Genomic DNA, 25,389 nt, shown 5'->3' with positions numbered 1-25,389 from the left:
CGGAGTTCATACTCTTATCACTTTTCACTTCTCTCAAATCTGTCATGTGTATGGTTTACTTTTTTTTTTTTTTTTAATTTTCAAAACTTCTTTTGAGTAACCTATTAAATCACATGTCCAAGTAATCTCAAACAACCAGTCCAGGAAAGACCTGCTTGGCTGTAACATATTTAACAGCCTGGGATGATGAAGTAAGTCTGCAGATAAAATGCCTCTTTTCCGGCCCCACAAGCTCAGAGACTTAGTGATGATGGAAAGAAATATGTTCCTGGTCATAAAAGCTTGGTATCTGGAATTTCTAAGCCATCTCTCAAATGTATGTATGTGAATAAACTTTGTAAGCAAAGTAATAATAAATCGTTCACCTATCCCTGTGGATCCTGTATCAAGCATTTATGCATTAAGATTACCCTCTACCTACAGGTAGTTTTCACTCTGTGGGAGTTCAATTTATTACTGATATGTTGATTTTCCCACTCATCAGGCTTTTCCATGCTTTTTTTTTCTTGCTCTGTCCTTTATCTGTGTGCAATAGAGATGTTATTCTGCCTCTCAGCAGCTAAGAGGCAAAGCAGGGCCAAGTTCCTGTCAATCTTAACCTTCTATCTAGAAGTAGGCCTCTTGATCAAAATAGTGTAAGCTTGCTCTTAGCCGTGACTCAGTACTGCCTCCTGTCTACTCCAAGGACATTTTCAAAATCATTGTTAAGACAGTTTTTGTTATTTCTTTTGGAAAAAATTAATTCATTGCTTGAGAGATTAATGGTCCCTTACTTTAGATGTTGTGTAAGTGTTATGCTTGGATCAAGCCAGATGACCAGAGAGCCAAATTCCTGGACCCGTGTTTTGGCTCCTATGTGACTGCTGACTGAATGGCACTTTCCCATTTTGTGTGCAGTCACTCAGTCAGTAAATATTAGTGCCTGCTCGGCGCCACATACTGCTCTGGGTGCTGAGTCTTGGCCACAAGAATAGCCCTTATTTATTATGTTGAGGACTCTGAATTACATAGTAGTTGTGTTTGTTATAAAGACCCTTAGGAGAAATCTCTTGTGTTGGTACCAAGGAAATCCATGATTCTCCTAAGCAGCTGCTTTGTTTTCATCTTAAAGACAATGTGAATCTTATTGATGATGCTTGTTTCCATTTTTGCTTTGGCTGCTAGAAAGCTTAAAGCTAAATTTTATGGCCTGCTTTTAGGCCATAAAACAATTTAAAGACTAAATTTTCTTTTTTAACTGATCTCAATTGAAGCTTCATTTTTCTTTCCCCAAGCCTCAATTTACTTTATAATCTTCTTATATGTCATATATTCCTAAAAACACTTCCAATATCATTTATATTGTGGGAAGTTAAACATTCATTCTTCATTGTATATTTGCACCCTGAATTCATCAATAGGGTATTTTATCTTCTTTGTATTTTTTTTGATGCTGATAAATACATTTGCTTTTTTTCCACCTTCTATAAAGTAAAGTATTACCATCTATGGTGGCTAAAATGATTAGGAGGGTCCCTTCTTTCCATCCCCCCACAAACACATAGAAGTATATTAATAAAAATCTGAGTTTTAAATTAAAGACAGTATTAACATCACAAAGCTGTGCTGCTTCATGAGCTGAGTCTTCAAAACAGTTCAAAATCAGGTCCTTTTCACTGTATGTGTTCTGCAACTTTCACTAACCTGGTCTTTCACTAACCTGATCCTGACTACAGAGGTTTACTTGAAACAAAATAAGGACATTTTCAGAGTGCTCCTGATTGCTGTGTATTTACCTTTGCTAAAGAATGGTGATTTAAAAGAACAAAAAGACCCATCATTTATAAGAGCAAAATTAAATGTCCCTTATACAGGAAAACGATCTAACAGGCCCAATGAATTTTCATTAAGTTTATGAAAAGTAAGGCATTTTTGCTCAGAGCTCAGTAAACTGAAATATCAACCAACAGACCAAGCTTTTGATCCTGGCTTGGTTTTTACAAGTGCACTACTAATTAGTCTTATCTATTACGCTACTAAGTAGAAGCATGTACTTTGTCCTCACCTCCGGTTTGCTAGTATAAATTAGCAGGGAGGAAAGCTGATGTTTCTGTTTCAGAATCTTAGGAAGACCATAAAGGTTAACATTAATCAAAGTATTTTTTAGTCATTTTTAAAGTCTACATAAGAATCTTATTTTCTTGACTAGCTAGAATCAGCATCATCCTGTCCAGTTATTAAACCTTCTCACTCTAATATTTCCTTTTTTACATCCATCCTAAGAGCTCTGCCCTTTCATAAGAGCTCTTTGGATCCACATTAGACTTTAATCATGTTTTAGCCTTAAAGTACTGGGAAGCAATAAAACCAATCCACCGATCTCTATTTGTAGGGTAATTAAGATAATCCTTAAAAATTCTGGTTTAGGTAATAAATGCTTGTAATTTTTTTTCTCTCTCCTAGACATGGGTCACCCCCAGATAGATTACAGAGATAATACCAGGCTGAACTCAGAAGATGCTTCAGTGGACTCCATTGCCTCGGTTGTGGTTCCTATAGTAGTAGGCCTCTCTATCATAATAGCATTCCTGTTCATCAATCAGAAGAAACAGTGGATACCACTGCTTTGCTGGTATCGAACACCAACTAAGGTATTGTCCTGACAAAGTTTCAGCCTCTTCAGTCAAACTAGGAAAGCCTCCATGCTTGTATTTCCTTAATTGCTGGATATCTGCTCTACCAGCTGAATTTTACTTTGCTCTTCGTGGCCTCAAATGTACATCAGGCTGTAGTGATCAGATACATAGTACTTGCCTGGGGCTAGATCAGTCACTGAATGAATTCTCCATCTTCCATCGGTTAACGAACCCAACCTTTTTCACAGGTCCAATTACCTTAATTTAAAGTTTTCAAATAGGAATCAATCCAGGGGTATTTGTTTAAGTCATTGTTGTTTATATTAGAAATTAAAACTTGATCACTTGGTATTTCTCAGTCATCTATCAACATAGAATTGGGAGAGGAAAAAGAAAAAATCACAAGGGTAGAAGATAACACTCAAAAGAGGGAAAGAGGAGAGCTGAAAGCTTATGAAGATGTACAGAAGTCCAAAGGACAGGGAAACATGTCAAAGGCAAGCAGAGAGGAAAAGGGAGCAACAGACGGAGGGATTGTGTGAAATAACACCAGACAGGGTGGAGAAAGGCAGATTTCGTATTGCAGAAAGAACATGTATTTGCTGTCAACACAAAGGGCTTCAATCTGCCTGTTTTAAAAAGTAGGAAGTAATTCATTTACTCAAGAATTGAAAACAGCCATCTTATCATCCAGATAACCCTTTCACAAAATTTATCAGATGGAATAGCCTGCCTCTGATTTTCTCTGACAATACGTGAATTGCCTCTGGGCTGGGAATGTGCTGGGTTGGGATACAGGAATGTGGAGGACAGTCCCCGCCTGCAGAGCTGGGGAAAGCCTGTGGCTGGAGACAGAGGGACTGGCCCAAACCGGCATGCTCATTCTACAGCCTGAGTGATTCGAAATGGTCCATTTATCTTAACAGCTGCCGACCTGGTACCTTCCATTCATCCTTCAACTCTCTTAAGAACTGATCTGTACTTCAAGTATTTGAAAATAATTATCACTTCAGTATTTTCTCAGTTCTTTTATCTCCCCCTTGTTTGACATCATTTATTGGCATTTTACCTTTAAACACAGTTTTTCAGTATCCCAGTATAGTTGGTAGGAAGGACTTCCCCAGCAGTTCAGTGGTTAAAGTTCTCTGTTTCCACTACAGGAGGCATAGGTTCGATCCCTGATCAGGGAACTAATAAGATCCCGTGTGCCATGCAGTGTGGCCCCCCACCCCCCAAAAAAGTGTGTAGTTGGCTCCAGAACAGGCTGTTAGCCCATGCAGTCCGCTCATCCATGTGCTGCGATGCTGTTATCTCACTCGAATGAGGCCTAGATAACTGCTGATTCAAGATACATAAAGCAGCTAATTCTTTATGGTTTTCTTTCCCCCCTCCTCCTATGAAATAGCCTTCCTCTTTAAATAATCAGCTGGTATCTGTGGACTGCAAGAAAGGAACCCGGGTCCAGGTGGACGGTTCCCAGAGAATGCTGAGAATCGCGGAACCAGACGCGAGATTCAGTGGCTTCTACAGCATGCAGAAACAGAACCACCTACAGGCTGACAATTTCTACCAAACGGTGTGAAGACAGGTGGCGCCAGCGAGGTTCTGAAGGACAGAAAAACGACTCAGTCTGCTTTTAAAAAGTACACTCGAACTCCGCACTTGCTTAGTGGGTTGTATTGGATTGTGACGATGTACAGCGCTGAGGAATTCCTGGGCTGGGCTCTGTCGGCAGCGGCATGCAGAGCAAGCATTCCCACTCCTCCTCAAGATCACTGACCAAGTGGTGTCTTAGAACCAAAGGTTTCAAAGTTGCTAAGATGTATTTGCTTGTAATATAGCTGTAGAGAAACTTGGGGGCGGGGACAGTGAGTTTGGTTGGGGAGAATGGGTGGGAGGGGGGTGGTGGTGGAAGACACAGTTGGTCAGCGCGGCTGGGGGAGCAGTCCAGTCCAGTGGCCCAGAGGATGTCTTTCCCTGTTGCTCGGAAGACTGCACTGGTCGCTGCACAGCCCAGGCCTGAGCGAGCAGGAAAACAGGCCCTGCGATCCTTCTGCCTGTAACCAGCTTAGACCACAGACAAGGGCACCAGACCCTTTTGATAGCCACCCCAGGCCTCCAGCCACACGCTTCTTTCCTATAGTCACAGCTGCAGTAGGCGGTGAGGAAGCAGGAGACATGGGGTAGCCACGTTTCTCTAAAGCGGGTGATTAAGGATCTACACAGTTATACTTTTTGCTGCTTTCTTTTTTCCTCCGAGCCAATCAGCCAGTTCCTAGCAGAGTCAGCAGGTGATCAGGACCCGAGTCGTTTCCCGATGTGAGCACTGGAGCTTTTCTGATGGCCGCGTGGCCGGAAGGAGGAGAGGGTGAGGTCACCAGGCGTTTATTTCCAGGGCTACACTTCCTTGTTTGTTGTCGCTTTCTTCTGTTCTGTTGTTGGTTGTTTATAGTTTTCATTGAAGCTCTCGCTTAAAAAGAAACTTTTTTTAAAAAAAAAAAGACTGTTTGGGGATATTTTTTTTTCCTTATTATATACTGAATCTACAAAATAGAAACTACTTCATTTTAATTGTATATTATTCAAGCACCTTGGTTGAAGCTCAAAAAAAAAAAAATTATGCCTCTTTAAACTCTAGCAATTATAGGAATATTTATGTAACTCTTATGCTTCAGAAAAACAAAAGTATTTGTGTGCGTGTGTATATAATATATATATGCATATATATTTATACACATACAATTTTATGTTTTCCTGTTGAATGTATTTTTATGAGATTTTAACCAGAACAAAAACAAACAGGCATTCCATCACAAATTTTTGATTAACACAAAATCTCATTCTACCTGCAGTTTAATTGGGAAGAGAAATGTGTGTGTGAGTGTGAGTGTATGTGTGTGTATGCACACGCCTTGAGCAGTCAGCCCCATACCTGCCATGGAGAAGGTATTCCTTTATTAAATTCTTCATTTGGATTTGCTTTCGGTTTTCAATTCGCTCACTGGCCAGAGACATCGATGGCAGTTTTAGCTGCATCACTAATCAGCTCCTGGATTTTTTTTTTTTTTTTCTTTCAAACAACTGTTTGAAACAACTACTGGAATATTGTCCATAATAAGCTGGAAGTTTGTCGTAGTTTGCCTCAGATGTAACTGACTGTATACTATAGTGTTAAACTTTTCAAACAGCTCTTAGCACTTTTATACTAATTACCCATTTGTTGCATTGATTTTTTTTCTTTTAAAAATGCTTGTTGTGAAAGACACAGATACCCAGTATGCTTAATGTGAAAAGAAAACGTGTTCTGTTTTGTAAAGGAACTTTCAAGTATTGTTGTAAATACTTGGACAGAGGTTGCTGAACTTTAAAAAAAATTAATTTATTATTATAATGACCTAATTTATTAATCTGAAGATTAACCATTTCTTTTGTCTTAGAATATCAAAAAAAAAAAGGAAAAGAAAAAGGTGTTCTAGCTGTTTGCATCAAAGAAAAAAAAAGATTTATTATCAAGGGGCAATATTTTTATCTATCTCCAAAATAAATTTGTTAATGATATGCTACCAAAATAGATTTACATCAGCCTGATTAGTATAAATTTTTGTTGACAATTAACCATTCCTGGCATAAAAAGTCTATCAAAAAATTGTAAATGCTTGCTTTTTGTTTTTTTCAATCATGGCCATATTATGAAAATACTAACAGGATATAGGACAAGGTGTAAATTTTTTTTATTATTATTTTAAAGATTTGATTTATCCTGAGTGCTGTATCTATTACTCTTTTACTTTGGTTCCTGTTGTGCTCTGTAAAAGAAAAATATAATTTCCTGAAGAATAAAATAGATATATGGCACTTGGAGTGCACTGTAGTTCTACAGTTTGTTTTCTTCAAAAAACAAGGCTGTAAGAGGATTACCTGCAACTTGATTCTTGGCAACAAATAAACACTTTGAATCCAAATCACATGATGTCCCTTTCAGAAAGATTCTGTCTGCGATGTGAAAGATGACTCATCCTTTTATGTTAAGGTTGACAGTTCCGTGAATCTCCAGCATCACACTCCAGTGCTTTGCTCAGAAGGCAGGCCTTTCCCAAGGAATCCTTGTGAGACAAAAAAGGGGCCCCCGCCACCCCATTGCCCACCGCAAGTGTACAGCCCAGAGAGGCTGCTGTGAGGGAAATTTAAAATCTACCTGGTTGTCAGTCACCAATCAAATATGCCCATCTCATCATTAGTGTCATTCATCATGTGTAGGAAAGGGGCTGCAGTGGGAAGCCCTAGGGTTTACTGCTGAAGAATAATGAGGTTACCAAGCAAAATCAGGGAACCCTCATTAAAAAGGGACTTTGAGTTGATCAGAAAAAATAGCATTTTTTTCATACAGTTCAGATGCATCAACTTAAGAAGGAACTATAAACAGACTCTTGTTGAGTGGCTTCAGAAGACAATTCTTTTGCTTTTTAGTATGCCCTCTTGTATAAGACAATTTTTACAAATTCAGATTAGCTTCAATTAATATTCTTATATTGGTAAGATTCTTCATCAGTTCAAGAGCATGGGACAAACTGTTCACATATTCACTATCAAGAATGAATAAAACAAGGCACCATCTCCACTCCCACGTGCCCCAGAGAAAGGCTGAAATGCAGTGCTGGCATCAAACTCCAAACTGGCCTGCTGCCGTCTTCACGTCCCTTACTGAGCAGAGTGAGGAACACAGTGGGCTCTGGACACTCAACAGATGTTTTCAGTGGGACCTGAAAAGTCTGATGGCTAATTAGACTCTACTTACATTCATGTTGGTGATGAGAAGAGGCTGTCGGGAATGTTTCACAGACCCAGGAAAAGACAAGACTTCTGACATTCCACAGTAGCTTATCACTATCTGAAAAATGCTCCTCTCCCCCCATGCCCCCACTTAGCATGAGGCTAATCAAGATTTCACCAGCTCATGCTCTGTAATAAAACAGTGTGTGGAATAGCAAGGGGAGGAATCCAGCATGGTTAAGAGAATTTAAAAAAAAAAAAAAAAGCTCTCAAACGTATGCTACTTTTTTTCAACATTTATTAAACAGAATTGACTTGATTGGAACTGGCAAAGGTGTTTCATGACTAGGGATGGATCCATGAGTAGCTGTTCCAGAATTAGTGCTTCAGGAAAACACAGGCATGAATAAAACACAATAATAACAGGGAACGGGCACTGCTGCAGCATACAGTTTAAGCACCTTAAAAGATACCAATTCCTTTTAAGGACACTTCTTCACAGACATGGGAAATGAAACATGGAAACATCTTAAGTTAAACAATACAAGATTCTGAAAGTGAATGTCATCTTAATGGTTAAAACTTGAACAATGGTGAGACACACAGCAAGCCCTAAAATGGACCATCTCCGGGTGTTTTGATTTTGACAAAGTATTAAGCCAAGATAATGTATTCTGGTTTCCCTTCTTCCAAAAAGCCCAAGTTTCAGTCTCTCTGGACAATACTGGTAGGTAATGTTTATACTGACAGTTCTCTTATTTAAAAAAAAATCAGTGTTGGTACTTGCCATCACTGAAGAACAACTATAGTATAAATCTCTCAATGCTTTAATCTAGTTCTTGAATGAGTGCAGTTTAGATCTAGAAAGCCGTAAAAACTCAGACGTACTGTCCGTTAATGAAAAATATAGCTGCATGTGCTCAGTGAACATCACTCCCCCTTACTCTACAGAGTTGCAGAAGAGTTCATAATTGTTAGTATTTAACAACAACAAAAAAACTCTAGAATTCAAAATAGTGCCATGGTTCTCTCAGTTCAAGATACAAAGAATTAGAGAAGGCATGATCTAGTAATACTGAATCACAAACCCAAGTTCAAGTGTCCTGAGTTTCCAATAGCAGGAAGGTAATAGTAGCCAGCTTTCAGAATAATGCTATAGGAATTGTAGCTTGTTGCCCACGAAGGATAAAGCGGTTCCTGAAGTGATGCTGCCCTATGTAGGACACAGAACTAGAGGAAGAAAAAAAATTTTTTTGAATAGAAATGTATATTTTGTATACATAAAATATATATACATAAGATGTATATATATATTTATATACATTTATATATGCATTTTATATACATTCTATATGTATATAAAAATGCCATTAAACAATGAAAACTATAATACGGATCTATAGTAGCATTTTTGTTGGGTATACCCAACAACGAAAAGTTTTCTCAAGACACACTGATTAGAATTGTCCAGAAATGAGATGCCAAGAGGTCATGTCTCTCAGGGTACCACTTAGAGATACAAACCTATAACAGCCTTGCTGAAGGCTTGTAACCCAGCAGATGGCTCACTGGTGAAGTCAAAGAAGGAAGCGAGTTTCTGCACACCACTTTCTTCCTATCTTGGATCAGCACAGTGGCAGCCAGAGCTACACCAGCCTCTGGTACAAAGTTGAGCGCTGGGATAGAGCAGGCTGAGTGGAGCGATGAAGCAGTGGTGGGAAAGAGAAGCTTAGTAGCCCATTCAGCATCCACCCCATCTTGGATCAGATGAGGCCACTTTTCTACCTTCTTTCACTTCTCACCTTCACATTGAAATTAAGGTGGTATATGTAGGCAGCCGGGCTTCCCAGGTGGCTATGGGTAGAGAACCCACCTGCCAATGCAGGGGACATAAGAGACATGGGTTTGATCCCTGGGTCAGGAAGATCCCCTGGAGGAGGGCATGGCAACCCACTCCAGTATTCTTGCCTGGAGAATCCCCATGGACAGAGGAGCCTGGTGGGCTACAGTCCATGGGGTCACAAAGAGTCAGACACAACCAAGCGACTAACACGCACGCACGCACATGCACACACACAACCCACAGTCACCAGCATTAAAAACAAGGAGAAAGTCGCATCAAGAAAGGGGATGAAGAGTTCGCCCTTAGACATGACCAAGCGACTAACACACACACACACAACCCATAGTCACCGGCGTTAAAAACAAGGAGAAAGTCCCACCAAGAAAGGGGATGAAGAGTTCTCCGTTGAACAATACCCCCTTCCCAGGTAAAGTGTTCTACTGATCCCCAAGGAAGAGAAATCACTAAGTGGCTGTGGATTTCCAGAATGGGTGGAAAAGAGCAGTTTGAATCGCCTTCTATCCTCACCTTCCCAAGCATGTGCACACCTCTGAGTGTGTTACCCTCCCCTCTTCATTTTCTTGGACTATAGAGTCACTCCTTAGTCTGAACCCCAGCTGCTTTCCCACCCAGTCCTTACAATACAAAGCCAAGGCCAGACCACAGCACATGCACACAGGCAGCTTGTCAGCGGCTGGCACCGTTTACCTAGAGGTGGGCTGGCAGGTGGGGCGGGAACTGGGTCACCGGGACAGGGGGCAGTGGGCAGAGGGGAGCTTGGGGCAGGGCAGGGTCACAGTTACACTCCTGGGTTTTCAGGGGAAAAAGTAAAAATCACTTCCCCCCAGAGCACTCTGCTCTCCGGTCACACAATTCTCCCATGAAGTCTGACGATAAAAGAGCTCAAGAGTGTCTGGGAAGCTCGCTCTATCCCTGGCCCTCACGGCAGTACCCCAGTAACCCACGCCAGCGAAACTTCAGACACGTTCTTTATGTGCATCTCGTTCCTGATTCACGTCTATAAAGAACAAACCTCAGGACAATCCAGCTTTCAAACCAGTGCTAGCACAACACAAAAGCAAACAGAGATGTCAGGTTTTTGTTTTCAGAAAGTTGAGAATGTAACAGGAAGAGACAGCCCTCCATCAGAAAACACGGCTTATTTTAAAAAAACGATCATGTCAATTTAGTCTTTCCTAAACACCCTCCCCGTTAACCCTTTCGTGGCCAGCTCCACGTCTGGCCTTACGGGTGACACTATGTACTATTCACTAGTTCCTCCTGTATGAAGCTATGACTGAGGAACAGTCCCATCTGAGTTCCTGAACTTCTCACAAATCCCAAACTTCTGTTCAGTTAGCAACTCCTGGTGGAGAAGAGTGAGAACCCAAAGAAGAACAGTGTGGCCAGAGGAGAGGACTGCTCTCCAACCTGGACCAAGCACTACAGGATGCGTCCTATGATGCCCTGAAAATCTGCCACCTGAAAAACTGGTACTTCAAAGAAATAATTTCATTTAAAAGTATTAGCTTTGACTGGAATTAAGTAAGATCTTCAGTCCCTCTATTACCCAAATTTTGTTCTTTCCTCAGCAAAGCAGGTGATGTCATTAAAGTCTCACACAATCTTCTTTGCCTCATCACTGTTCCCATCCTGTGTGATCCTGATCTCGCTCCTAAGATCTGCGGCTCATTCTCCACTGCCCTGGCTCTGTGTACATCCATTCTTTTTCTCTTTCTCCTTACCTTCCCTGTCCCTTAGCCAATCCCATCCATAGTCCCTTTGAGATGGTTAACTGATCTGAATGTTCCTGCTTTCATCTGTCCTTCTCCTTCTATTGTCCCCAAGATGGCAGAGGCCACCTTTCTCAAATCCTCCCACTGTCAAGACCCAAGACTCACATAATTATGGCAATATCTCCACAGTATATCCTCCACTGCCTTCCTTGATGTTTATAATTTAGCTGTGAAAATTATTTCCAGCCCAGGACCTCAAATAAAAACTAAATTTTATATAACCATGCTTTATTATGTTGGGAGCATAAGTAAGTTACGTATCTATCCTCATGCTGCAAAATACAATAAAGAAAAGTTGTACATTTAGAAGTTACTTTTTAATCTATTAGCAAGATGATGCATTTATTGACTAATAAAAACTTCCCAACTACTGCACATACACTATTCTAAAACTTACCTTTTTACCCCAATATGAAATAAAAAGCTTAAAAAAAGAAAAAAAACCTCACCTTTTAGTATATAGTCTGTTAACAAGCTTGGAACTTTTTCACTATCCTCTTTCATGGCACGAAGAACTGTAAAATAAAAGGAGAAGGAAAACAATGATTTCAAATTCAGACAATCTCTATCATTCTAGCCTTAGTCTTAATTACACAGTATAAACAATTCATGCAAATTGATTATCTTCTAGATGAAAGACTACAACTGGACAAGAATTTATTACAGCTGAATAAGTCCTCACTCAGGTAAGAATATTAAGCTACCTGAGAGCTATTTCCTTGATTTAAAATTTCTAAACAGTGAGGCAGGAAAGAGGAACTGGGTTTATTACACAGAGGCTCAGTTTTGTCTTCATAAATACTGGCAAGCAAGTTACCAAAATGTGCACTTCTATGAGCTCTGGGAAGGAGAACCTCAGTGCTGAGGTCTCATGAGCTGGAGAAACTCTTAGAAAAATGAAGAGCTAGCTGCACTCTCCAAGGAGCATTATCTGTCAGCCTTCTCAGAAACTTTTAAAAGAAAAGAATAAAATGAAGAACAGACTTCCATAAAGCCAGCATCCTGCCAGGCTGCCTGCTCCTTAAAATGGCAGAGGGACCTGGGTGAGTCAGCCTCATTCTAAAGAGAATCTTTGACAATTTGATCGCTAAGCAAAGACAGAATAGAAGACACAGATACTATTATAGCAGTTTAAAAACATCTAGACCACTTGGGTTCAGATAAACCCACAAAGAATACTGCCCTTTCACAGTTGACTGCCAACTCAAACTCTCTGGAGCATCCTCACTGTTCTCCCCCAGACATATGACAAGACAGCCTAGTTTAAAGCCTGACTCAGCCACTTCTAGCAGTGGGACTGTGATCAAGCGACTTAACCACCCAGTTCCTCATCTATGAAGTGAGAATAATAATTAGACTTGTCTCACAGGGTTATCATGAGTATGAAGTTACCAATTTAGACGTGAAGGACTTCAAGTAGCGTCTGGCACATAATACACACTATGTAAGCATTACCATCATTACCATCATAACTAACAATGTTCTAATTCTTATTACAACTATTATTGCACCTCCAATAGCTTTTATGAGGAAGGCTACATATCTAAACACTGACTGTCTCCAGAGCTTCCCTTGCAGTATATCTACAGGTAGGAATGGCAGAGGCTCAGATTCTCCCCAAAATTTTCAAGAGACAAATTTTTTTTAAGTTTTCTTTTAAACTTTCATAGTAAAGGTCATCCTTCCATCTACTATCTTGATATAGTATACAGTATATTAACTTGGATACTCATTCACACACTGTACATACGCGCGCTTACCCCAAATTCTAAGTTGTGTCAGTCTACAAAGACATCGTCTAAGACTCTGTGCCTAGGGCATTTGGATGTGGGAATTATGAGGACTTTGGTTTGGTCAAGTATGTGCTTGTTCTTGATCTGAGAAGCTGAGATTTCTCAGTAGGTCCTGGCTTCTAGGCAGTATTTCTGTTCCCTTCTTAGAGAAATACTTACACTCAGTATTTCTGTTTTCAATCATATTTTAGATTTGTTTTCAGCTCTACATAAGATCACACACTAAAAGCCAGCATTATTAAAAAGCACAGTGGACTGGGAATTACAAGAGGTGGCTCTGTAACTAGCCACTCTCCTAGTGGAAGCAGAGTCTTAACCACTGGACCACCAGGGAATCCCTGTTATGCGGCCTTGGACACTCATAACTTCCTCCTGAAACATAGAGGACTGGCCGCCCACCTGATCTGTGAATTCTTTTAGACGCATCACATAACCATGAAATGTTTTAAAGTTTTGTTCAAAGGAAAGAATATGTCAATCCTAAAATTCCAATAAAAAATTAATTAATTCTTAAAAAAAAAAAAGCTTCCAGTTAGCAGGCAGGCTGCTTACAAATAACACACTTCTTTCCTCAAGCTCCCTCCACCTATGCCTCCATAGCTCCAAGTTCCAAAATCCAGATCATCATCAATAACCACTCATGTGATGTTCTCTCATATGGCTCCCTCTTTAATTTACAGTTACTGCAAACATTTATGATTAGAGGGAACCTAATAGATGAGCAAATTCAATCCTTTCAAGAAAAACAAAGCCAAGTGATTGACCTGTACCAAATTATACATACATTAATCTATTTACTTATGAGATAAATAGAGCAAATATGTTAATCCTAATTTTTCACTGTGACCAACAGAAATGCCTGTAAATAACAGGGGCAGAACCAGAATTTAGGGCTCATTTATAGCTATTATAGACACACATCATATTGAATGTCTCTTAAGTCTAGCAAATTATTTTAAAATGCAAGCCCACTGAAGGTGGAGTATTTTTGTCTGCTTTGTTCACTGAAGTACCCAAGTGCCCAGAACAGCGTGGCCCAGGGTAGGCCTTCAATAAACACTTGCTTAGTGAGTAAGTACTTAAAATATTATTATCAATTTATTTTCTACCTGTAACTACCTACCTTCGTCTCTGCATTCCTAAGAAAGGAGTGTTTTAGGCTGCACTTCTAAGTCTTTCCTACTGAGATACTGACAGTCATATTAATATAAGATCCATGAAGCACTTATTTTACTGAATATTCTTAAATATACAATAGGTGATGGAAAATTAAGTTCCATTTTTCCCCCAAAAGTTCAGCTTGTAAATGTTTCAAAAGGTAAGAAAAACAGGAAAAATACAAATCAGCTCTAGAGTGAGAGTTGGATTTGATGTCACAGCCATTTATGTTTTCCTTCTCGAAAGAATAAATGATGAGATCCATCACAGGCTACCCTAAATTGACAAAATAAAACAACAGCAGCAACAATTAAGATAAGTGTTCGGAATCAGCAAAAGTAAATAAGGTAACAGTTTAATTTCATCTTTGCTTACTTTTTGTTAATATCTGAAGATCTTCAACAGATGGCGGTCCATTTTTTTTCTCATAAGGAATGACTGTTGTCAAGTACTGCCAAGTTAAAAAAAAAAGTCACTTGAATCTGCATTCCCTTCTCTGTAAAAATGTGATATAGTTACTAGAAGGTTTGTTTTATAACATGAAACATGAGCCACTTTAACAATGAACACAGGTATCTTACTATCTCAGCCAGAGCTCATTTTTTTTGCCCAGCTCTATTTCATACAAGCCCATTGTTTACATAAATATCAACTTTTTCTCCTTTCAGTTACTGAAAATTTCACAAACGAGTTGTAGGAGGGTGATCTGCCCAATTTGTTCATTGTTAAAGTGAAGTCTTATCTAACATTCTCCTTGCATATTTCAACACACTTTTGAAATGGTAATTTAAACGCAAATACATAACCATTCTGCATAACAAAATAGTTCCCAGCAGTTAAATGATTCTGTTTCAGACCATTTTTTCCTGGTTGAACAATATAGTCACATGGGTAACTTGACAATTTTAAAAACGCATTCCAGTTTTCTCCAAAAACTAAAAAAGAAAAACTCAAGTAATTTTAGAGATGTATTACTGTTATTTTTAATTATTGTGTAAGTAGTTATAAATGCATAAAGGTATTAAAGGAAAAGAGAAAAGTGAAAGGAGAGATGGGCCTAATGAATAATGAAAATTCATGTTTGATATTGAGACAAACTATCTGGTTCACTACTATAAGGCTCACAAGTATCACTAATATTCTATAACTATGTCCCATGAAAGCATAATCTAAAAATCATTGTCCAGATTCTCTTCTGACCACTCCACCAAAAAAATGTACAACTCAATGTATTCTGCATGTGTTTATCTAGAGATCTACTAGTTTGTTTTTTTTAACTTGAAATCTCCAGGTGCACCCATTATTTAGCCCCAGTCCTAACTCTCAGCTCTATTCCTAATCCTCTTTGAGCAATTTTATGCCATGCATAATCAAAAACCAAAACAGACTTGCTTAACAGTAACTGCTTACAGTGAATTAGTCAATATTTAAGAAACTTAATTTCCACCATCTTTTTGGTGTAGGCCTCTCCAAGGTGATGCCCAGTTGTATAACCGAAAACATTTCTTTGTAAAGAATACACAGGAAGCCAGAAACATGTCTTCCTGGGGCGCATCACTAACAGCATGCATGTCAGGCCACTTGAAGGAGGACCAGGAAGCCACATGTTGGCATGCATGCTGTCTGACCACACTTTCAGGCCTTCCTGCCCCACTCCCACACGCTGGGTCAGTTTGGAAGGTATTCTGCCATTTTGTGGGTTTGAGAAAGGTGAGAGGCATTAGAATTAAAAAAAAAAAAAAAAAATCAACCATCCCTTAATGGAGCCCACTTCTGCGGTGCAAATGTCAGCGTGAAGAAGTCGATTATTTCTCTTCCTGAGCAAAACAGAACTATCTGCAGTAAAAGCCTAGGCTCAGATGCCTCACTCTGATCAACTGCCTACAAGCTACACTCCGCACACTTTCCCAATCTTCACTTAAGAAGTAAAGAAGAGTTTTCTTTTTAATGTGAAGGTTTCAATTGTAAAGGGTAATACTAAGCACACTCAATATAGATGTATTTCCTATGCTCGTGACATTCCTTAAGCCATTATATTTTTAAAAATTTATATAACTAACACTATAAATAACATTACACACTTTACTATATATCTATATCCATGTGTGATTTTATACTCATAATCTCTCATGCCTCATTCAGGGAACAGTGGGGTTGACTGGCCACATGATACATCTTAAAAACACATAAATTTCATTTAAAAGTAGGTAATTCTAGACAGTTTGACCTAGAACTATAGTCTAAATGGTACCAACATCTGGCTTTCTTTCCCTGCAGATGAGATCTTGCTTCTTAAATATTCACAATTACAGTAGCATATTCTAGTTTAGTTATTTTCACAACTATATATTCTATGCATGCAATTCATTAAATCAATACATTCATATCTACTTATTTAAAAGTAAGAGTGAAAAATAGAGCTATAAAACATGTATTAAGAATGCATTTATTGTCCAATTTGAAAAACGCTTTTTCCTAAAGGGAAATACTATGCTTTATCAAGGCTGTAAATATAATGAACTTTCATTTCTCTCTTTTAAGCAATAGTCTTAGTAAATTAGTGAGGCTGCCAGCTTTCAGGACCTTAACTTACACAGTGAATGAAAAAGCAGAGAATGAGGAAAATAAGGATAACTGAGCACCTGTTTCTCTCCACCTGAATTTCCAAAGGTGTGGCGGAGGCCATTCTGAATGACATTTGAGATCCCTTCCATGCTGAAGCGCTAAAGGCAGCGATAAACGGCCCGGAAGAAAAGGACAGGGAAAGAAGTTCAGAGACTATTAGTAAGAACGTACCACGATGACTTATGTGCCCGAGAGGCAAGCAGTTAGAAAATGCCACCAACTCATTCAGATAAAGCAGACAAAATCATGCTGTTTTAAAATGCTTTTGCATCCATTTCTTTGGAAGTCAAATGCAAAAGCAACTATGTTTATGCTACTATATGTATGAAGATATGTCTTGAAGTAGCTGATCAATAAATTTGCTCCTATACAAACTCTGTAAGTTGTACAGGTATTTGTTTTATGCAAAATTTGCCACATGACTTTAAAGATACCTTTTGATATTGTTTACCTATATTTTTTCAAAAGTCTGAAAACTTAACACTAACAGTATGCATATTTTTCAATCCAAGTTTGCATATTTCTACTGTAGGCCTGGAGAACAGTAACATAACATTTGGCAAATGGAAATGCTGTTACTCAGAGCGTTGGTTATGGCTTCCCACTCATTCTGCAAGCCACCTGCCACTGCCTTGCTGCAGAAAATGCGAACTGGAGGAACACATATGCTCTCTTCCTGGAGAGCAGAGTGGATCCCACGTGCCAGCACAGCCCCCTAAGATTTCCACAACTTTTCCATTCTGCTTCTAGAAAACAATTCTCGCTTCTTTCTCCCAGCAACCTCCAAGACTTCCTAGAACTTGCTGTGCTGAAAAGGGAATATTGTTCCCCTACACTACTCATCTTGATGTGTAACCAGTCTACAAATTTGTCAAGACAGTGGAAAGAGTCCGGGGCACCTCTGTGGCTGCTGAGTTAAAGGACCGTGATGGATCCTCTTAGAGCATGACTAATCAAGGGGAAAGGCATTCTGAAGCGGAAGCTCAGTCCTGATTCACCAGATGGTTCCTTCCCCTGGAATTTTATAGGGGTGAGCTGTGTCAGTAAATACATCTGAGGTGTCAACATAAAGAATATTTTATTAGGCCCTAAGGAGCAGAAAAAAAGAAAACCAAGGCAATGGTCTCTACCCTCAAGAAATGCAAAGTGTAGCTCAGTGATTCCTAAGACATGGTCCAGGGCCAAACCCACCTCCATCCCAGGAAGCCTGAAACCCTTTCAGGGGTCAAAGAGCTCAAAATAATTTTCTTAGAAATACTAAGATATAATTCTTACTCTCTCTCTCATGATTTAAAGTATTTCAAATGACAGACTGGATGCAGAAGCAGATTTGAGAATCTAGCTGTCTTCGATTAAATCAGGTATTAATGAGATTGGAAAAAATGCATAGCAATGCCATTTTTCTCAATCTTTTTACATAGTTATTTCTCATAAAAAATAAGCTATTTACATAAGCATGAATAATTTTCTTCTTGATATTTTCCCCATTTTCCTATTGTTTTTTTACATGGATTTTTAAAAGTCAGCTATGTGTATACACATATCCTCTCCCTAATGGACCTCCCTCTACTCCCTAAACCCCACCCCACCCCTGCAGGTCATCACAAAGCACCCAGTTGAGCTCCCCTTATTGGTATTTTTAAATGAGTTAATATGTTAAAATTTTCAGTTTTAACTTCTAATACAGTAAAAATCAATATAATCTTTATAAACAAAAGGTCTTTGGAGTCTTCAGTGAATTTTAAGAGTATAAACAAGTCCACACAACAAAAAGCTGAGAAATACCAAAAGGTTTCATCTTTGAAGAAGCTCACTGCCTTTGTATCAATCACATACTCGATGCTGTTTCTGAAAATCCAAGTACCTTGTGTGAGTTTGTCCAACTACACCTCTCCTCCTGAAGCATCCTTCCCCACCCTGTCCTTCCAGGATCTACATTTCACTTTGTCTCAGTAGGAATCAAATGTCTGGTTAAGACACCTCCACTAAACATGCTGTTAACTTTGCTGGCAGCATTAACTCTTCCTTTTGATGAATTAGGTTAGTGTTAAAGTGAAAGTCGCTCAGTCGTGTCTGACTCTTTGCAACCCCATGGATTAAACAGTCCATGGAATTCTCTAGGCCAGAATACTGGAGTGGGTAGCCATTCCCTTCTCCAGGGAATCTTCCCAATCCAGGGATCAAACCCAGGTCTCCCCCACTGCAGGCAGATTCTTTACCAGCTGAGCCACAAGGGAAGCCCAAGAATACTGGAGTGGGTAGCCTATCCCTTATCCAGCAGATCTTCCCAACCCAGGAACTGAACAGGGGTCTCCTGCATTGCAGGCAGATTCTTTACCAGCTCAGCTATCAGGGAAGGTTAGTATTAACACCTCCAGATAACCATGCCTGTAGATTTCTCACACTATCATATAATTTGTTCACATTTTTTAAAACAGATTATCAAAAGAACTTCTTAGGATCCAGCGTCTATGATAAAACTCTTTTCAAATAAATTATGTCTATCAAATGTAGACATATGTTCAAATGTTCCTTTCAAAAGCAACAAAGAGAAAAAAATACTTAAATTTTCTATATTAGTTCATTCTATTACCTATAGGCATGTTAAAGTCAGATGGAAATTCAGAAAACCTCAAGCAAGATAAAACATTTCAGAATCAATGTATCAGAATACTAAGGTATACTTCACATTTGAACAGAGCATTCTAAAAACACCGTCTTGGGACTTCCCTAGTGGTCCAGTGGTTAAGGATACGCCTGCCAAGGCAGGCAACATGAGTTCGATCTCGGGCCCTGGAACTAAGATTTCACATACCACAGGACAACTAAGCCTGCATGCCCCAGAGCCCATGCTCCGCAACAAGAGAAGCCACCAGAATAAAACTGCTCTTCACAACTAGAGAAAGCCCGCGTGCAGCAACAAAGACCCAACACAGCCCAAAATACATAAATAAATGAAATTTAAAAATAAAAACACAGTCTTTACTTTTCCAATTGGAAACCTAATTTCCATCCCTTGGTAGGAGGTGGAAGGGAGAGGTTTGTTTATGCAAATTTTTAAATTCTTAAACTAAGTTAAATCTCTCTATTAAATGTCCAGTTTTGGATATTACTGAGCCATTTCAACTGCCAACAGCCTGCGTTATCTATGAAAAATGGTTTTCCTGCAACCAGGTTGAGGAAGTGAATGAAAGTGCAACCACATGAAGTCACAGTAACTTAAAAAAATACAAAAATAACAGCTGATCCTGGCCAAAGAAGTTTAAAGAAACTCCCTGTAGAACCTTTGCCCTCACGGCTGATGGCAGCTGAGTCAGTAACTGTGGGCCGTTAGGCCCCAGCAGATCCTGACCAAGCAGGCAACATTGCGGCCAGTAAGGTTCTACTGGGAAAATGACACAATGAGAAAAATCAGAACATTCAGGGGAAGCACAAAGAAACCGTCTAAAAGATACGCTTCCCCAACTCCAGCTGCCGTCAACCCTCACCTCCCCAAGAGCCACTGAGGAACAATCTCTCCCTTGACCGCATGTTCAGACTCCACCTCTCCGCGAGCCCTTTCCCGCTGCTGTGCACGCCTGCTCCCTTGGGCCGGACCCTTTGCGACCCTGTGGACTGCGGCCCACCAGGCTCCTCTGTCCATGGGATTCTCCAGGCAAGAATACTGGAGTGGGTTGCCATTCCCTTCTCCAGGGGATCTTCCTGACCCAGGGATCAAACTGGAATTTCCAGCATCTACTCCATTAGTAGGTGGATCCCCACTATTACCACCTTTAAATTCTCAAACCCTCAACCTCTCCTTCCCTGGGGTTTCCAGAAACAACTCTCCCCAACATCATTTCTTTGATGCCGAAGGCTGCAGACACCCTTCAGATCCCTCGGAGACATTCAGCAATTTCTCCTCCTTCCCTGGGTTTCTAGATACCATGCTCTCCCAGGGTCCCCCTGTCTCCGGGTTGCTGCTTCTGAGAGAAGCCTCTTTCTCTGCTCACCTCTTATTCACTGGCGTCTCCCCAGACCTGTGTCCCTGTCTTTCTTCTCACGCACACTCTGCTTTTCCCACTTCAACTTCTGCCTCTGTAGATCCACCGCTCCACTATACCAAGTGCTTAGAACACAGTCTGGCACTAAGGAAGGACTCGAGAAACACCAACTGCCTTTATTATGATCTCCTTCCTGGGTTTACGTTTAGTGGACTATTGGACATCTGTACTTAAACATTCCAAAAAAACGCATCATACCCAAGACCAAATTCATCTTCCTCTCCGCCACCAAAAAATGTTTTTACTAAAAGCCTATTTCTCCCTCAGCATTCTATACCTCTCTCCTTCATTTATTCATTCTTTCAAAAAATATATGGAGCCACATATTACTCCACATGTTAAGGATTCAAAGTGAACACATCAGACAAGGTCCCTCGCCCCCTTGTGACCTGACATTCCAGGCTAAGAGGAGCAGGAAAAATTAACACAATAAAGGAACCAGATGATGGTAGATAATGCACACCCTGCCAATAGCTACAAGAATTAAAAACTGGATGCCTACTTTATACTGAGAGCTCAGAGAAAAGTTCTCCTAGGAGGTGACATGTGAGCTGAGACATGAATTATACACCCAGAGATGAGCTACAAAGGACAATGGACAGGAGAGCCTCTCAAAGCCAAACCGAAAGGGGTCCTGCTACCCTCTCCAGCAGGATGTGAAACCGTGGCTACCGAGTGTTCCCACTCTCCCTTCCTCCCATAAGAAGGCGTTACTGCCTGGCCCTGTCCTCTCTCCATCCACGTGTGCTGGAGGTGCTGGAAGGGGAGGCTCACTCTTTGTACCCCAAGCGGCTGCACCATCCAGAGCCGACAGGAAGGACAGACATCGCCCAAGGGCTCTGCCTGCTGCAGTTACTGTTGAAGAGACCTGCATGTCTCCCTTCAGGGAAGATAAAACACGTGTCCATGCCACCGCAAGGCAGAAATCAATGACCCAACCCTGGTTCCTCCCTTCCCAGTGTCCCGATAGATCCGAGCCCCTTAAGATCTCTGAAATTCAGCTATTCTCCCATCTCTGTCACTTCCTTGACTCACTTCTTACTTGATGACAGCAACAGCCCCCAAATCAGCTCCGTAGCTCTAGCTGTCTCCCTCCAATCGATGCTCCTTGAAACACTGAAGTCACCTTTCCAAGAGACAAATCTGAACATGAAACCAGCAACTTACAACCTCCCCTGGGCTTCCTATAGCCTCTAAATAAGGACCAAATGCTGTAGTGTAGCATTCAAAGCCCTCCATTCTTTGGCTTCCACTTTGCTATTCCTCTTTTTCTTGATTCACCTCTCCCTCAACTTCTAGCCATAATGAACAAGCTTCAGTCCCCAGGGGCTCCTGTCACCTCCTCCAGGGCGTGGTCCACACCGCCCCTCTGCCCAGTCTGCCTGCCCTTCCTCCCCTCCCCTGTCCTCAGGACTCAGCTCAGACCTCTAAACCCAATGACGAGTGACGATAAAGCACACCGCCTGGACCGCAGGGCAGCACCGGGCACAGGAGGCACTAGAAACGTGGACGCTGCTTTGAACACAGCAGTCGGCTCCCTATCCCTGGGTTCTCCCCCTTGACACTGCTGACACTAGGCTCAGATACGTGATTCTCTGCCGTGAGAGCGGTCCTGTGGACTGCAGGATGTTGAATGGCATCTCTGGCCTCTACGCAGGAGGATGCCCCAGGACACCACCCCCCATCCCTCCAAGCTGTGACAAGGACAAACGTTTTCAGACTTGCCTGATGTCTCCTGGTGGGGGTTGGGGGGGGCGGCACCCAAACTGGCCTGGTTGAGAAACACTGCATGCGCATTGGATGGTTTGTCATCAGATCCCCAGCCCACAGGCAGCATGCCCCTAGAGGCCAGGGTTCACTCTGCATCCTTAATACCCATGCCTGGCACATAATTAGAGATCAATAAGCTGCTGCTAAGTTGCCTCAGTCATGCCCAACTCTGTGAGATCCCATAGACGGCAGCCCACCAGGCTCCTCTGTCCCTGGGATTCTCCAGGCAAGAATACTGCAGTGGGTTGCCATTTCCTTCTCCAAAATGGGGTCAATAGAATCTAATCACCCATGACAAAACAGCCCACTGACCAACTCTCTGATGCAAGATCAATGCAACCTCAACATTTCATGGAGTTTCATGATGACCAGCTATCCAAACTCTCAGGTTTCAGTAGGATTCAAAATCCTTTTTCTCTTAGCTAGCTCTCTTTTTGCTTATTCTCGTTTGCACACATTTGCCCAACTTTGGTTGGTTGTGGGGTCCAGTGGAAGAATTCCCATTCTGCCTTGTAGCTTCTCCTTTAGGGACTTGGAAAAGGAAAGTAGTGCAGTTCTTTCTGGCCATCTGCCAGGCATGGGACCCCAGCCTTCTTGGGGTAAGTTCGACTGGCAATTTTAAAGAACTCTTCCGCAGCATCAAGTGCAATGAGATGGTCCATAACAAAGAGATATCTCTCCGAGAGCTCCCAACTGGTTGGGAAAATACTGGTCTCTTCAGCCAGTCTCAACAGTATTTCCTGAGTTCTCCTTGTGTTTTTAGAATCACTGATGGTGCTCAGTTTTGTCACTGACAGCAAAGAGTCTGCTTCTCTTTGAAAACCTAAATCTTCCAAAATGCGTTTCCATCTACTTCTCACTTCACTTCGAATCTGTCGCGGGATGCAGAAAATATATGTTTGTCTAATAGCCCTAAATGAAAAGATAAAAGTTTTATTTGCCACTCAGATGAACCTTGAAGGAATTATGCTAAGTGAAGTCAGTCTTTCTCTAAGACAAATACTATATGATCTCACCTATATAGGAATCTTAAAAATAAAAACCTGAACGCACAGAAAAAGAGATCAGACCTGTGATTACAGAGATGGAGGGCGAGGGGAGAGGGGACTGGAGAAAAGTGGTCAATAGGTATAAACTTCCAGCTGTGAGATAACAAAAGCACTAGTGATGTAATTCACAACATGGTGATGTTACTTAACACTGTCATAGGATATATGAGAGTAAATCCTAGCAAAAATGAAAACCTTTTTTTCTCTTTTCTCTCCTTTTACTGTATCTATATGAGAAGATAGATGTTAGCTAATCTTATTGTAATCATTTCACCACAAACATAAATCAAACCTTCATGCTGTATACCTTAGCCTTACACAGCAGTGTATGGCATTTATTTCTCAATTAAAGAAAAGAAATTATTTTTTAAAAAGTGGGGATGAGGCACAAGATCTAAAGAAAAAAAGAGTGCAGAAAGAAAAAAGAAAGTTTTGGTCAGGTTAAGTTTTCATAAATTCACTCCATCTCACAGTCTCTAAGTAGAGAAACAGTATCAGAGACACCCTCATGCCCATGAAGCACAAGGCCATCCTCCCGCACGCAGGGGCACCTGATGAACCGTCACTGGCTTCAACTGCAAAATTTTCAGCGATTACTCTACCAGTGAAATACTTCCAGGTTTTATTTTTTTATGGAATCAGGAATCACACCTTCGTCAAAAGTATTTAGAATCAGAAAATTTTTCAACAGTCTTCTTGGATAGAAAAATGTTGGACTAGAAATCAGAGATCAAAGCTGCCCAGCTTTGCCACTAACTGTGTGATGTGACAGCAGTCCTTGAGCCTACAAAGGCCCGTCTCCTCATCTGTGAAATGGAGGATTAAAGATGTCATTTTTAAAGGTCTTATTTGTAACTTCCAAGAATCTACAAGTTAACTCGACCAAGAAGATACATGATTTTTTAAGAAGGCAAGTCAAAGCCATGCACATGCACATACGCATGGACGCCGAACAGTACAAGACTAAAAGTCACACGAGGCTGTGATGTAAGCACTCCCAATGACAGAACTGCCCAGCCAGATGACACATTCAGAACCATCAACTCCAATGGCTTCCTTTTTCTTCTGCAGACACGAGTACATTTTGGAGATAAAGACTAGGTCTTTAGGTTCTGTATTCCCATGATATGTCCCACGCCTGTGTCATGGCAAGCATTTATAAACATCTGCTAAGCCGAAGATGCAACACCTAAGACCACTCTTAGAGCCTCGGATAACCATAGCAGGAGGCCTCTTGATTTCTAGCAGGAGAGAAACTTTTTTTTAAACAAGTTAAAGGCAAAAGTAATCTAAGGGTGAACAGAAGAAAGACGATATGACAAGATATAAAGTTATTTGTCAAAGGAGTGAACCGTGGAGTTCTGAAGAGCCTGAGATATCAACGTGAGATCAATAAGTAAGATAAATCATCCTGTTGGCACGGTTTGTAAAACAGTGGAGTGACGAACAAATCCGAAACCCCTCGGATAATGAAAGAGTAGCAAGTAGAAGATTAATGAACGGGAATGGAGAGACTACTGCCAAGACAAGAAGGAACAGGGAAAGAGCCCCCGCAGAGCGCAAAACACACTCTGCTTTACGGCTGCCCGATAAATTCCAAAAACAATACACCCTCTTGGAAGGCAAAATGAATTTTGAAAAAGATAAGACCTCAGAGGCAGATTAAATTTACTTTTGAGTAAAACATCACCTCATTTAGGAACACTGCATTCATATGCTTAAGAGCAGATGGGGTGTTATTAGGTACTTACGGTACTTAACTGGGCCGGTGAGAAGACTTTCTCTACGCTTAAATTTTAAAAGTAGGAAGAGGGAGGAGGAGAAAGATGGAAGGAAGGAGGAAGCGAAATGAAAAGAGGGAAGAAGAGAGGCATTTCTCTGTTGAACATTTCTCAGATGAAAGTGCAAGAGCCACGTCAAGGTATGA

General features: G+C 40.7%; 2 protein-coding genes across 3 annotated transcripts in view; one reads left to right on the top strand and one right to left on the bottom strand.

Annotated features, from left to right (window-relative positions):
• The window catches only part of CRIM1 (cysteine rich transmembrane BMP regulator 1), a 204,277-nt gene extending 197,801 nt beyond the window's left edge, over nt 1–6,476 (top strand). The window contains exons 16-17 of the mRNA XM_043918249.1: nt 2,443–2,630; nt 4,021–6,476. Coding sequence (XP_043774184.1) covers nt 2,443–2,630; nt 4,021–4,197 — 365 coding nt within the window. The 3' untranslated portion in view covers nt 4,198–6,476. The remainder of the gene's footprint in view (nt 1–2,442; nt 2,631–4,020) is intronic.
• A 1,190-nt stretch (nt 6,477–7,666) lies between these two features.
• The window catches only part of FEZ2 (fasciculation and elongation protein zeta 2), a 44,050-nt gene continuing 26,327 nt past the window's right edge, over nt 7,667–25,389 (bottom strand). Inside the window, exons 6-9 of one of the 2 annotated variants that reach the window (XM_043918250.1) lie at nt 16,618–16,698; nt 14,351–14,426; nt 11,474–11,539; nt 7,667–8,615 (exon numbers count right to left, since the gene is read on the bottom strand). In XM_043918250.1, the coding sequence (XP_043774185.1) occupies nt 8,599–8,615; nt 11,474–11,539; nt 14,351–14,426; nt 16,618–16,698 (240 nt within the window). In that variant the 3' untranslated portion in view covers nt 7,667–8,598. The remainder of the gene's footprint in view (nt 8,616–11,473; nt 11,540–14,350; nt 14,427–16,617; nt 16,699–25,389) is intronic. The other variant, XM_043918251.1, reaches the window with a different exon arrangement.

The sequence above is a fragment of the Cervus elaphus genome, chromosome 11 (genome assembly GCF_910594005.1).
Source record: "Cervus elaphus chromosome 11, mCerEla1.1, whole genome shotgun sequence".
In the NCBI taxonomy this organism is placed as follows: Eukaryota; Metazoa; Chordata; class Mammalia; order Artiodactyla; family Cervidae; genus Cervus; species Cervus elaphus.
Note: the sequence above shows the minus strand (reverse complement) of the source record. Positions and strands in the feature narration are given on the sequence as shown.